Source organism: Rutidosis leptorrhynchoides, chromosome 10, assembly GCF_046630445.1.
Source record: "Rutidosis leptorrhynchoides isolate AG116_Rl617_1_P2 chromosome 10, CSIRO_AGI_Rlap_v1, whole genome shotgun sequence".
NCBI classification, from domain to species: Eukaryota; Viridiplantae; Streptophyta; class Magnoliopsida; order Asterales; family Asteraceae; genus Rutidosis; species Rutidosis leptorrhynchoides.
This window is the reverse complement of record NC_092342.1, coordinates 285,768,339-285,783,349: the sequence shown is the minus strand read 5'-3', so window position 1 is coordinate 285,783,349 and position 15,011 is coordinate 285,768,339. Positions and strand designations below refer to the sequence as shown.

The following is a 15,011-nucleotide window of genomic DNA, read 5'->3' as shown; positions in this document are numbered from 1 at the left end:
ACTTATATATATATTTGTATTTTTATAAAAGTAAACTAATATAGCGTTGAGCTTTGTTTAAAGATTTCCCTGTGGAACGAACCGGACTTACTAAAAACTACACTACTGTACGATTAGGTACACTGCCTATAAGTGTTGTAGCAAGGTTTAAGTATATCCACTCTATAAATAAATAAATATCTTGTGTAAAATTGTATCGTATTTAATAGTATTTTCTGCTAAAATTTAATAGTATTTTATACCCCTTAGCTTTAACATCAGGGGGCCTTTTCACCCCCACATTCTAATATAGCAACATGGATTTCAGAGAGTGTAAAAGGAGATTCAAGGTTCGACGCCTCCTCATCATTAAGTCGTTTGCTCAGGGGGCCACGAATTTTGAAGGTACGAAGTATGTGAATGCCGCCATTTTGATGTCCTCTGGGTTCTCGATCCATAAGCCATTTGAATTTATACCCCTTATGTTGTTTTTGTTTTGCCTCCTTTTAATACACGAATGAAAAAATTTGCTATTTTCATCCCCTTCCGTAACCCATTTAATCCTTGCATTTTGTTTCAATATATCGACTTTCTCCTTATCCTTTTTAAGCCACTTTTTTTTCGAATCTAACCAAGATGCAATTTCAACTTCCGAGAGGTCACGAGTACCGATGATGTTTTCCCACTCAGAGATTTCTTTATGAAGTGAGTCAATTTCGGCATTTAGACTATTATATTTAGGATTACATTTTTCCTTCAACACCCCTTTTACGTTCTTGAGTTTATCACGAAATACACAATCAGCCCTTGGATTACAAATGGTAACTTTCCATGCATCTTTTATCAAATCATCACATTTATCATCTTCGAACCAGTTGTTGAAAATCCTAATAGGTTTCGGCCCGAAGTCATTGTTCATATCCTTCAAAACGATTGGGCAATGGTCGGAGTAATCCCTATCGAGAGTACATGCAGAAATTCCATCCCATGATGCATAACACGCTTCCGAGACTAAGAACCTGTCAAGTTTACTATATTTCAAACCGTCGTCACTAATCCTAGTAAACTTCATTCCCCCCAATGGAATTTCAATGAGATTAGCTTTGTCAATGAAATCGTTGAACATCTTTGCTCTACTTTCGATAAATTCGCAATTTTTCCTTTCCGCTCTGCGCCTTACTTCATTAAAATCGCCACAGAAAACCCAATCATCAGTATCCACCTGCATAATATTGTCAAGACTATCCCAAAATTTTTGTTTCAATTGATCATTATGTGGCCCATAAACGTTTAATATAATGGAGTCCGCCATTTTGCCCACCCATCGACCTCGTATACCCAAGAAAAATTCTCTTTCAACCGCCCCGGTCACACAAAATCTAGTAGGGTTCCAAATTAAAATTGACCCGCCCGATAACCCCACCGATGGTTTAAAGATATATTCAAAATTTTTGTTACCCCATAACAACTCAATCATAAAATCAGTAACCCTTTTTCTTTTGGATTCTTGAATTGCAAAAATGTCCGGATTATGAAAACGAATTAATTTTTTAATCCAATTAAATTTTTCTTTTTCAAGTTTCCCGAGCCCACGTACGTTTAACGATATTATCTTCATTTTAAACACATAAATAAAGAGAAAACGAAAGAAGGGTAAAGTTACTTCCCTGACGGAGCCCCGATCCACTCAAGCCCAATGTCGTGTCCGAAATCTTTTAAGCCCAAGCTACAATTCGATAGCGATTGTTCGTTACTAGAAGCAGGATTGTTTGGAGCTCTGATCCTTGAAACCTTACATTCCTTCTCAGAATTAATTGAACCGGTCCTATTGGAACCCCCATTACAGTCGTTTGCTAGATTTTGATCAACATGACCCATGACAGAAACATTCGGCTCAGCCTGGGCTGGAACACAATTAGTATCAGTTGGAGTATTGGAGTTGACATCTTTATTATTCATGGTGTCATTGATCTCGTTGTCACTTTCTTTATCTCGTTTATGTAATTCGTGCGTATATCGTGGGGTCGGTTGAAAACCTGGAGGGCAGTCAACATCCACATGTCCCACAGCATTACCTTGAAAGTTATCGTTATCACCTGTAGGATTAAGGATAGAATTGTCCTTTTTTCAACGTTCGACACATATGGTGAGTCGGGTGTGAACTTAGGAATGGGAGGAGGCCCGTCTTGAAATCCAGGCCCGTGAGAATTGTTGGGCTGGACAGTTGCGATGTTCTCGCCACCTTTTGGAACATTATCGAATATTATTTGTTCCAACACAAAATTATCTTTGACATTAACATTTTCCGAACCTGTAATATCACCGCAAGCCCTCTGGGTCAGCCCTTCAGCAGACATTTGGGCTAATCCCATATCATTCATTTTTTGGTCCACCTCATTTGAATGTTCATTAACAGAATGATTATCGATATTGTTAACAGAGGATGTACCATTCACATGTTCTTTAATAGGACCAACAAATGAGCTTTCAGCCACCCAACATTTTGAATTATTGTCACCTGGTTCAACCTCATTAGTCTTTAAATTCGGTTTATGATTAAAGAAGTCATCAGAGAAGTCTGATTTTGATTCATCATCAAAATTTGCATATTCGACATTACCCGGTAACTCAGACTCCGATATCCCATCACTTCCATCACTTTCCACGTGATCTGGGTTAACATTAACTTCGAAAATCCCATTGGTTTCTTCCATTACATAAGCAAAAAATATGGAACTATCGGATGTGACACGCACAATGTCATGTACCAAGTGTGCATCTCGTAACTTAACTAATACTTTAGCTACAACGAGATTTTGGTTACCTTTTAAAGAACAATTCGAAAAGTCAATAGGTTCGCCCCACCATTTTGCGATGGCAGTAAATGTTTTTTCGTTCCAAAACTGGACAGGAATACCCGTGATTTTTAACCATGTAATTCGACCTTGGTATGAGTGGTTTTCATCCCATTTACGAATGTTGGTCATCCATTTGTGGATACAATGGTGTTTCGCATTAAGAATAGATGAAGCTTGCTCCTCGGACTCAAAGATGAACATAACTTCCATCCCACCAAGATACTTTACCTGAACATTATTCAGATTCTCCATTTCGCACAAAAATAAGATATGTTCAAGATATTCAAGTTTGAGGATGGTACCGATAATAGCTTTATTCAGGATTTCAGTGTCATTATGTTTATCCCCAACGGAGATTTCTCTAAATTTACCATTGCAGTCCCAACGATTGAACCACCCGATGCTAGTTAGTTCTTTCGTGATATCACTAGTGTATCCGTCCATATTCCCAACCACCTTGTTAAACGGACGCCCATCAGTGAACCCCTTATTCGGAATGGTATGATGATTAGGTAGAGACGATGAAACGGGTTTTGTAGAAGGGGGTTGTATAGGTTTATCATTCGAGGCAGAAGCTTTTCGATCAAGGGCCTTATAAGCCTTTAGCCACCCATTACCAAGATTTATGGAGTTTAGTCGTTTAAGCAAGAAGTTAAGGTCGGTAACGTCAATGAATTTAACAAAAGCGAATTTATTACCGTTTCTTAATCTTTTCGTGAAGGGTATGAAGATGTCGTGTACATTCCCATACCTGCTAATGAAGCAACGGAGATCAATCTTGCTCCATGAATCTGGGAATCCGAAAACCATAACCGATGTGATAGGCGCTGATGCCGGGACATGTTTTGGGGAGAAAGGTTCGTGAACACGAGAGCTAGATTGTTGGTTCAGTGCAATGTTGTTAGGAAAAGTGGCTGCACTTTTAGGGTTTGTAGGTTTGGTTGCTTGTTTTGGGTTTGTGGTATTGGGGTTTGTAGTATTCTCTGTATGGTTAGGGTTAGGGTTAGCCGATGAAGATGGCACCCATTTCTGTTTGTATACCGGATGATGTGTGTTTGAATTACCAAAACGGTGGATCAGGTTTCTTGCAAACGAGTGATTAGTAGAGAGTTTTTTGTTGGCTTTTCGCCTTATTTCAACCAACACCCACACCTCATCAGCCGAGGGATTAGGAAAAGTCGATGGGGGATTGTGATTATTCTGATGGTTATATTGACGAGATGATTGCGCAGGTAGTGGATGAAGACGACGACGGCGGCCAACAGTGGCCGGAGTAAAAGGCGAGGTTGGAATATTAAACGCCATCCGAGAGGCCATGACTTGCTATTTTTTGTTGATTTGAATAAAACACAGATCGATTTTTTGTTGATTAGATTCCTTAATTCATTGTAGCTTTCGTGGATCTGATCTTGGAAATGGAGTCGTAATCTAAGCCCGTAACTCCTTCCTGTTCGTTCCTGTTCTTCAAGCCCTCCCTAAATGTTCTTCGTGATTTTTTTTTTTTTTTTTTTTTTTTATCACTAACCGATGTGTAAAGGCAAAAACTTTAAACAAATAATCAACATAATACACGCGTACAAAACAAAAGATTCATGATTCAATTGCTAAAATAGCAGATCTCGAGTATATGATCATAGCTGATCATGTAGTTTTGGCTAACGCCTATACAGAACCTAATTGTGCAGCTTTTAGCTAACGTCAAAATCTGAAATTAGATCTGAACCTACTTCCAATTAACTAATATATTGACAAATTACGATACCGCAATAGCAGATCTATCAGACGCATATATAACAGTCGATTAAAGTTACGAAATAAAGTATCAAACTGAAATTTGTAACGTGATACCTGATTTTGCAGATTGTTTGAGTTCAGTCTGAGATGTGAATCAACGAAGAAGACATGGAATGAAGGGAAGGTGTTACCTTGAAACAGGAATGTAAAAGCAAACCTTTTACCTTTTACAAACTATTCTAAATTGCTATTTTACACACATTAGCTAAATTATTATTATTATTATTTTTTTTTTTTTTTTTTACATTTTTACATTTTATTAACTTGAAATTTACTCGCCTAAAATAATGATGGTTATTTATTTATAACTAGCTTAAGACCCGCATGAATTGCGGGTTTCGGCAATAAAAATTACAAATGTAATATATTATGTATGAACATATCAATTTAATCAACAAAAATTGCGTGTAAAATACAAATCAAGGCAAACCTGAACAAAATTGTAAACATAAAGTAAGTATTAAAAAAAAAACTGAATATAACTAAAGTTTAAACGTCTTATAAAAAAAGATAGTTGATAACATCACGCCAGTTAGTTGTAGTATGAGTTCTGATAATAGATTAATAGACAATTATCATGTAGCTAAATATTTTTCTGACGAGTTTCCCATAGATTACTTAATGAATCAATCGTTTGAAGTAACCATTTAGTGTCAACGCTGAAGCAGCTTGTTCTGCAAGTATACTTCACATCTTCTTTAAACTCTTTTCACGAAGTTTATCACCCTACATAATAAACATAATAAAATCTAGTATTTGACTATTTCTTTGTAACCGATAATATTATAAATATAAAGTGTATATTTTGATTTACTTGTTCCATTTAATATATCAAAATGGTAAATTTACCCGTTAACCTTAACATATGGCTTGCAAAGTTCGTCAATTAGAAAGAAGTAGAAGCTTACCTCAAAATACTCAAACTATTCCTCTACGTCTGCACCCCAAATGCAATTGGGTGTAAATATAATTTGGTGTTAAAGAAAGAAAGTTGAATAAACCCACAATTCCGTTATAAACGTAGAAACTACTAACCTTCTCGAGTTTCAAATCTTGCTCGTCCGCTACCAATATGAATTTCAAGTAAATTTTACAAAAGTTGGCGTTGAAACCTACATATCACAAATATAAAATATATACCTATTACAATTATTACTAAAGTATGCACAAATTTGGTACAAGGTCTGAAGGTCACAAATGAAACATGTACAACGTGATCAATCTTTTTTGGAACCATTTTTTACTTCAAAAGTTCACCAATTATACCATTGTTTCCAAGAGTCCGAAGCTTAAGCATTCTTTGTATATCATTACGTTCAAAATCTTGCTCAGGGGTAGTAATTTGCCTTAGTTTTTGAATGTATGTTGGTCGGCACCTTCGTAATCCTCTTGGCATTTCAGAATGGATCTCCTTTTCGTCATGTTCATGATATGGAAATGTTGGGAGCATTTTATTATGATCTGAGTATAGTTAAGCATATGCATTGGACAAAATGTAGGCTGGAGAACAGCCTTATAAAACCATCAACGAATAACCCTCTGAATTTCAAAATGGAACCATTTTAAGATAATATTATGTTGAGAAAATACAATATAATTGATCAATACTAATACTATAGTAGACCAGAGAAAAACCCCTTTAGGGTTGTAGTAATCCCGAAGTCAATAACTTGACGATTGAGAATATGAAACTTTTCTCGAGTCGACTTGATCAGAATATTGGAAGTAAAAAGGAGTCAACCAATTCATAAAAAACAAATTCATATAAAACCCAGTAAACAACATACCCAGTAAACAAATTCATAACAAACAGTTACCATAGAAAACAGTTAATTGTATAACAAATTCATAACAAACAGTTACAATAGAAGTCATATAAAACCCAGTAAAGAACATACCCCTTGCTTAGGTGTGGCTTGTGGTCTATCATATTGTGAATTCGGTTCTTGCATATTATCAAACCGGTTAAAATGACAATTGTCAGGCTTTGCGATTAATCATTTTCTCCTCAACAGCAGGCCTTTCAGGCCAATCCCGGTTATCAGGCTCATTGTAACATGACAGAGGTCGGGCTGGTACCTGCAACTTTAGATATATAAGTGTATTAACAAATAAAATAAGTATCTTGAAGAAAGAAAAACTTTAAGCTATTAATGCAATGAAGTAAGCTATGAGACTCATACAGTTCCTTCAAGTTTGGTCCAATTATGGGGCTCACCAAATAACTCAGTGTCTAGCTATTGTTTGACATTCGGTATCTCCATGGGTATGTCTACAACATACAATAGTAAAAAAAAAAAAACTCGAAAGGCTCATCATAATCAGAACTTTCGGTGCCTGATAGTTTTTCATTGCATCATACCTCCTCCTAAACCATGTGACCCGTCATTGGCCCAGCCAAATTAACTTTGTGTCATAATCATTGAAAATGTATAATACGAACAGTTTCAGGGATATCGAAACAGATCACGGTTGAGCAGTTTGGCACGTTAATCCCCTCCTCAGAAACATCATTAGTAAACAATAGGTTGACCTAATGGTGGGCCAAATCAAGTAACAACATTAACAGAGATAAAATTTATAATTTATAATACTAAATATTAGAAAATTATGCGAACCGACCATCTTGCAACACCTACTTTATGCTGATAACAGTAGGATAAATATACTTTCCCAAGGCAAAAAGATTCAAGAGTCTCCATTTGCATTAGTGGTGAAGTGGCATCATCATATGTTGTATTACCAGTCAAATAAGAAACTTGTAGACGAGACAACTCTGAAACTCTCTTCATAATTATATCAAGAACTTTACCAGTTACACTTCTCTCTACAAAAATGTGATACATTACTTTAGAAGGTTCCCTGTAAACATAAACATGTTAAATTACAATTGTAAGAAGTAATATAATCAAGTGGAGTGATTATAGTTACTATAGCAAAATATTCATATAAAAATATGAGTTACATGAATGATTGAAAAATCATCCCTCACATCAAAAACCTTTCTAAACCCGAAGACATACCCGACATAAGTGATAAGTCTCACCAGGCCAGAATTAAGTCTCACTCACCATGACTCAGTCTGCTCCAACTTTACCCAACCAAATATTCATTACCTAATCTGCAAATGTTGAGTTACCTCTCCTATTGCTAATACACACAGGCAAGTATTAACATAATAAATTTACATTTACATTTAATAATAGCCAGAGTCATATAATATCATCACATCACAAATGCTATAGTATGCTAAATACTTAATAAACTGTGAATATTTTGAATCACATACATTCATATCCTCATATCATGAATAATACATATTGCATAGCATAAGTTTAAGCATAGTTGAATCCAAAAAGGCAGAAATCTGTGACAAAATCGCTACAAACCATATATTTATTTTGTCAAATTTTTTCAGCAAACGATAAAGAGATAACAATAAATCGATAAATTGATACCATTTTCGTATACGGCACAATCGCCACACTGAAGCACAGCACATCGCAAAATTACCAGGAACCCTAATTGCTTGGTATCTTCATAAATAGCTTGAAATATGCACACCCGATTGCACAAATCAGAGATGATATATGAAAAACCGATTGATCGAAGCCCTAAATCAAATCAATCAGTCCATTTGATTCCAAAAGTACTCACCCGCGAAGCACAAAATCAAAAATGATGTACAGAAAAAAAAAAACGATATAGGATTCAATCAAGAATACTCACCCGCGCTTAATGATCAATATCCGTAGGCGATTTATCTTTGGCTCTATTTCAGTGCATGTTAAGGTTTTTGAAATTGTTCGTAGGGATTGATGTCTGATTTGTTCGTGCCGCATGTTGATTTAGGGGTAGTTTTGGAAAACTTGTGTTGAGAGTATACTTATTGAGTTATAATTAGATCAAAATGGTGGAGAATAGGGGTAGGTTGTAGTAATTTTTGTGATCCAATGGTGTAGATTAAGTAATTAAGTATTTTGATTTTAATGTATCTCAATTAAGCCTTTAATATAATATAATGTATAGTAGAGAAGTAGAGATAGATTATGATGATAATTTAAAATGGTTATTTTGGTTTCATACTTTTTAGTTTTCATTTTTTTCGTTATAAGTAGATGACAAGATTTTACTTTCGGGTTCTTGGAGCATGATCTAGCATAGAAATGAGCTATGAGGTTCGGTCTATGCTTGAAAATTAAAGAGTGAGATTTAAAGGTCTTTCATGTTTAACACTTTGATCCGGTGTATCGTGAATAACTTCAATATGAGATGACCCGTTTCACTTTCATTAGCTGCAGACAAGGTTGGAGAACTCGGATCTCGGGGAGATCTCGTTTGGACTTTTTTAGGGAGATCTCGGCATCTCGGAATAATCTCGGGGAGATCTCGGACGTTGACTTATGTTGACTTTATAGTTTTTTTAATAAAAATATACATAAAAACATAAATATTTGTATATTTATATACGTTTTTACGAGATTTTACAAAAATATCCGAGAAATGAGCTAGAAAATCTTAAGAATTGCGAATTTTACAAAAAAAATTTACAAACTAGCAAGAAAATACGAGAAATCGTGGCTTTGATTAAGTTTGATCCCGTTGATCGAGAAATCTCGGGAGATGAACATCTCGTCTCGGTTGCCTTCTAAAAACGAGATCTCGGGGGAGATTTCGGGGAGATCTCGGGAGATTTACAACACTGGCTGCAGATCACTCGTATTATCCATTTTACAATTTTCGAGCATTTTCCCTATAACACAAAAAATAATTTAGTTTAGTACTTAAATAAAACATTTAAGAAAAGTGATTGTCACATGTATTTTTTTTCTATTTTTCAGTTTTACCTCTAACTTTTTACCTACATTTTTGTTTTACTTAAATAAAACAATGATATACAATTACTTTAACCAATTATTCTTATGTATTTATGGAAGTGAACTATTAATATTTGGAGTGTCTAGTTTAGTACTAAACTCGTGCGGTCAAATGACACCACTAGTTCGATAATTTTTGGTAGAAAATACCTTTACACCACCAAATTTAACTACTCGGACCCCTTATATTTTTTGAATTTGTAACTTTTTGAAAATAATTATCACTAAAATAACATTCAAATATATTTAGTACTGAACAAAAATTTAAAGACATTATTAAGTTATAATATTGGAATCACCACTGTTTGGGACGAATCAAAAAGAAAAGATGGTAAGAGTGACCGATCAAAAAGGAAAGATGGACTATTAATATGGGACGGACACAATGCTACTATTTTATACTAACCTTACAAGTAGGTATAAATTTATATCACACCAAAAGATTATTTCCACATCCTTCGTATTCAGTTTCCCCTAGTTTAAACGCATATGCAAATTACCCAGATTGTCTTACTTTGTCCATAAATCAGTGGGGGACACAGTTGAGTTTAGTCATCGCTAATAATAATCAATAAACCAAATCAACTCAACAGAAACTTGATAAACCAGAAATTAAGCAACAAGACCAAATCTTCAAGATACTAAATCCATAAAGCTGCAATCCTAAGTCATACCAAATAATTAACAAAAGCCTAAATGTTTTCAATATTTCATAACCAAAATCTAAAACTTTTAAATCAGTAACTTGCAAACAAACTCTAGGTGCACCTTCTTGAGTTGAAGCTCAGACAAAGTTGCATCATGGTTGTCCTCAAGCCACTTGGTTGTATCAACAATCGCGTTCTCCATATCCTTCAACTTATCAGCCGACACCTTCTTCTTAACCTTGTTATCTTCAATCTTATTATTCAATTCGTATAAGTAATCTTCTAATTCATTATAAGCATCCGCTTTCTTCTTGAACTCAATGTCCTCATATTTGTACTCCTCGGCCTCTGTTATCATCTTCTCAATATCGTCTTTAGAGAGTCTTCTTCGTTCATTGTCAATTGTAATTTTCTCCATCTTACCAGTAGCTTCTATCCCAGCAGTAACAGTAAGGATGCCATTAGCATCTATCTCAAAGTATACCTTAACTGTAGAGACTCCTTTAGGAGCAGGTGGTATTCCTTCAATTCTTAACTTGCCCAAAAAGTGGTTATCGGTACATTTAGATCTTTCGCCTTGATATATACTGAATGTCATATAAGTTAGGTTGTCAACAGTTGAAACGTAATTTTTAGCATTACTTGCAGGAATTCGCGTGTTTCGTGGAATCACAATACTAAATTTTTCCCCCTTTGTGTCTACACCAAGGGATAAAGGAGTTATATCCGATAACACCACATTTTGAACACTCTTATTTCCCGTACCGCTTAATTTTGCAGCCAAAACGGCTGCACCATACGCAACCGCTTCATCGGGGTTCACACTTACCATCAAAAAAGTCCTGTAACATTTGTTGGACTTTCGGTATCCTAGTTGACCCACCAACGAGAATTATCTCATCTATACATGACTTCTTCATATTTGCATCCTTTAAACAACTCTCAACAGTCTTGATGCACTTTTTAAAGAAGCTACTATTCAGCTCTTCAAATTTCGCTCGAGTAAATTTTAAGGAAAAATCAATCCCTTCATGTAAGCAATCCACATCGACTGACGTCTGAGTAGTACACGAAAGAATCCTTTTAGCTTTCTCACACGCAAATCTCAACCTCCCCAATGCTTTTTTGTTCCCAGTTAAATCCATTTTCGATTTCCTATTGAATTCCTTAACACAATGTTCCACCATTCGGTTATCAAAATCCTCACCTCCTAAATGAGTGTCACCAGCAACACCTTTCACCTCAAAAATATCACCTTTCTCAACCGTCATTACAGAAACATCAAAAGTACCACCACCCAGATCAAATACGAGCACATTTATCTTCCCAAGAATAGAAGACTTATTATTTAGACCATATGCAATTGCAGCTGCTGTAGGCTCGTTGATCATTCGAACAATGTTTAATCCAGCAATAGTGCCTGCATCCTTTGTAGCCTGACGTTGTGAATCGTTAAAATAAGCAGGGACTGTTATGACAACATTTTTGACATCAGATCCAAGATAAGCCTCGGCACATTCTTTCATCTTTGCAAGAATCATTGATGAAATTTCTTCAGCCGAAAATTCCTTCTTTTGACCTTTGAATGATACGACAATCGTTGGTGTGTCTCCTAACCCACCTGTAACCTTGAAAGGCCACAACTTTAAGTCTTGTTGCACCTGGGGATCACTGAAACTCCTTCCAATTAACCTCTTTGCATCTGAAGAAGTAACAATTTTTTTTTTTAAAATAGCAAACTTAACGACTTTAATATCAAGTATATCACAAGTAAGATGTTGATAATCGTGACATCTTAAACATCAAGTATACGCAATTCGCAAGTAAATTGAAGCTACACTTTTGCTGATACGTTACTTACAGTAACTGTTATCTTTGGGTCTAACAAACACCCATTTGGGATTTATTTCCCTGATAAAAACTTAAAATTCAATTCACTCATAAACAAAACTTAACCAACTTACAAACATATCAATTCACTCATAAACAGAAGCAATTAAAGTTCAAATCAAAGATCATAATGTAAAATATTTACTAATTTTGCTCTTTTTTATGAAATTATTAAATTTATAATCTTCTTCATGTTCATCAACGTTTAGTAACATATCAAATTCCATGGTTTACAAGTTAATTTTGTTAATTATTCCGGGACAGTTTCTGATAGTATTATAGTAATCAGACTATAAAACCTATTTTCAATGACCGATCAAGTATCATATATATAAGCTAAAAATTAATTAACTAATTAATTAAAATTTGAGATGGAACACTGATTACCAAATATGGTGTTAGCAGAGTTGATAAGAGATTGATTTTTGGCGCCATCACCAACAAAACGTTGAGAATCAGTGAAGGCAACACAAGACGGTGTCGTTCTGTTGCCTTGATCATTAGGTATGATCTCAATGCGACCATCTTTCCATGCACCAACACATGAATACGTTGTTCCGAGATCAATCCCAATTGCTATAACGTCGTCGTTTCCACTTTCCTTCGCCATTACTTTACTAATTTCTAATAATTTTCGTTAGGGTTTGTTTTCACTTTTAAACGTACTTGTTGACTATATATGGAGAGAGAGAGAGGGGTAGAATTTTGTAAGGAGTCTTTTACATGATATGAGTTATATCCTTTCCTTTACGATAACAAAGGAGTATATCTTTGCTAAAATTTTCCGTAAAATTTTCCGGGATTTCTATTTATTTTATTTATTATTTATTACTCCGTACATTTAAAAAGGGTTAAGGTTGATATTGTTATTATTGTTAATTGTTACATTGTTTTTTTTTTTTTTTTTTTTTTTTTTTTTTTTTTTTTTTTTTTTGGTAAACAAGGAAACCCTCGTATGAACGAGCACATTGGCTCTTCCATAGAAGGTAAAACATTGGGTAATCAAAGCCCCCCGAGCGCGATACCTGGTACCGGGTGAATTGCACATTATGCGCACCCTCTTGTTACACTCCCTTTTTGAACAGTTTGGCAGAGTCAAGAATTGAACCCGGGTGGTGTACTTCATTGGGCAACTCGGTGGCCACTCAGGCAAGCCTGAGTGGTTATTGTTAAATTGTTAATTATTGTTATTTTAAGTTTCATATTAGAGCAAAAATAATTTACTAAAGTATAGAACCTATTAGTTACAACTAATATTTAGTTGGTAAATATAAAATTAATCAAAATTAAGTTTCAAAAAGTCAGTAGTCAGATTAGAGAACAAATTTTTGGGTATTTTATAATTTTTTCGATAAAAGATTTTATATCAAAATAATCAAAATTTTATGCTCTTTAACATGAATTATTTGTTGAGAAAAGCAACACCGAATTATAGCAAACCGCTAGTAATACTCGAAATAATGACAATAAAGGAACACCAAGATTTAATGTAGAAAACCCCAATAGGGTAAAAACCACAGGCAAGGAAAGAAACGTTTCACTAATAAGAAAAATAGGAATTACACTTTCTCTCTAATTACAAGGATAAGTATCAATCTTTATATCTCTTGTAATTAGGAGATTAATACTCACAACTTGTGACGACCCGGAAATTTCTGACCAAATTTAAACTTTATTTTTATATGATTTCGACACGATAAGCAAAGTCTGTAATGTTGAGTCTCAGAAATTTTGAACTGTTTCATATATTGAATTGACCTTCGACCATTCCCGACGATTCACGAATAATTATTTGTAAATAAATATGTATTCACATATATATAAATAAATATAAATATATATAGTGTATAGATATGAAATTTGATACATGTAATTTGTTATATTAGTATTATTACTAGTAGTATCATTAGATAACATTATTACCATTATCATTAAAAATCATTATTAATAATAACACAATTATTATCATTATTATTATTTATATAAAAATAACACAATTATCATCAATAATATTATTATTAACATTATTATTAATAATTATTATCATTGTTATCAATAGTATTATTATTATTTTGTATTATAACTAATATATTTATAATTATTAATCAGTAATAGTAATAAATCAGATAATTACGCGAGTTCTGTTATCAATCATGATCAGCTTTTATATTTTTATATTTCTTTTCTTTTGGTTCTTGTTTGTGAGAGTTAAAGTGTCGGCAGAGCATATTACTTCCGTGATATTATTTGTTATATTACTGTGTTTACACGTTTCACATAATTATTAGTATATTATTGCTTTTGTCTTAAACTATCTAAGACTCCATATACATATACATTATCTGCACTGAGATTATATATCACCCTCTATCACTTTGATGAACTTCCACCATCTCCTTCACCTTCCATCTCACTTTTTCTCTCCCTCGTCCGATGACTACCAACAAACACCACTAGAAACCATCATAGTATTGTTATCTATTCGAGTATGTGTAACAGCCCAAGATCAACAACCTCCACCACTTCATCATCGATCTACTACCATTGAAACCAACACAAACAACCACCACCAACCGATGGCAGTATTCCGAGACTTGTAAGTTTCCTTAATGATTACTCTAATAGGCTTGTTGGAAAAGATTATAGATCAATATTAAATCAAGTTTTCACCACTCTTCTTTTCAAAATCGAGCACCACTGTCGTCACTTGCATTTTTTCTCTCTCTCTTTTGTTTTCTGTTTATGAGTATCGAGCAAGACAACCACTAACCACCACTCTCGCCATATCTCTCTATATCTCACTCTAGACATCGTGAACCACCCCAAATACCACATCTTATTCTCTGTTTCTTAATCCACAAACCAATACCCATCTTTATAAACTGAACCGCTATTATTCGATTAGTATTTTGATCGAACAAAACCATCACCAACCGCAGTTTGTTTTCTTATCTGGTACAAAAACG

At 34.3% G+C, this 15,011-nt stretch overlaps 1 protein-coding gene and 1 pseudogene across 1 annotated transcript; both read right to left on the bottom strand.

Moving 5' to 3' along the window:
• Window positions 1-361: 361 nt before the first annotated feature.
• On the bottom strand, window positions 362-1,597 carry LOC139871116 (uncharacterized). Its single transcript, XM_071858853.1, has one exon. The coding sequence runs from the start codon at window positions 1,595-1,597 to the stop codon at window positions 362-364; it is 1,236 nt and encodes a 411-aa protein (XP_071714954.1).
• A 5,014-nt stretch (window positions 1,598-6,611) lies between these two features.
• On the bottom strand, window positions 6,612-14,454 carry LOC139871115 (heat shock 70 kDa protein 18-like; annotated as a pseudogene).
• Between the last annotated feature and the right edge of the window lie 557 nt (window positions 14,455-15,011).

What these genes read in the sequence shown, in the direction of transcription:
- LOC139871116 (XM_071858853.1), bottom strand. Translation starts at nt 1,597, where the DNA reads ATGAAGATAATATCGTTAAACGTACGTGGGCTCGGGAAACTTGAAAAA.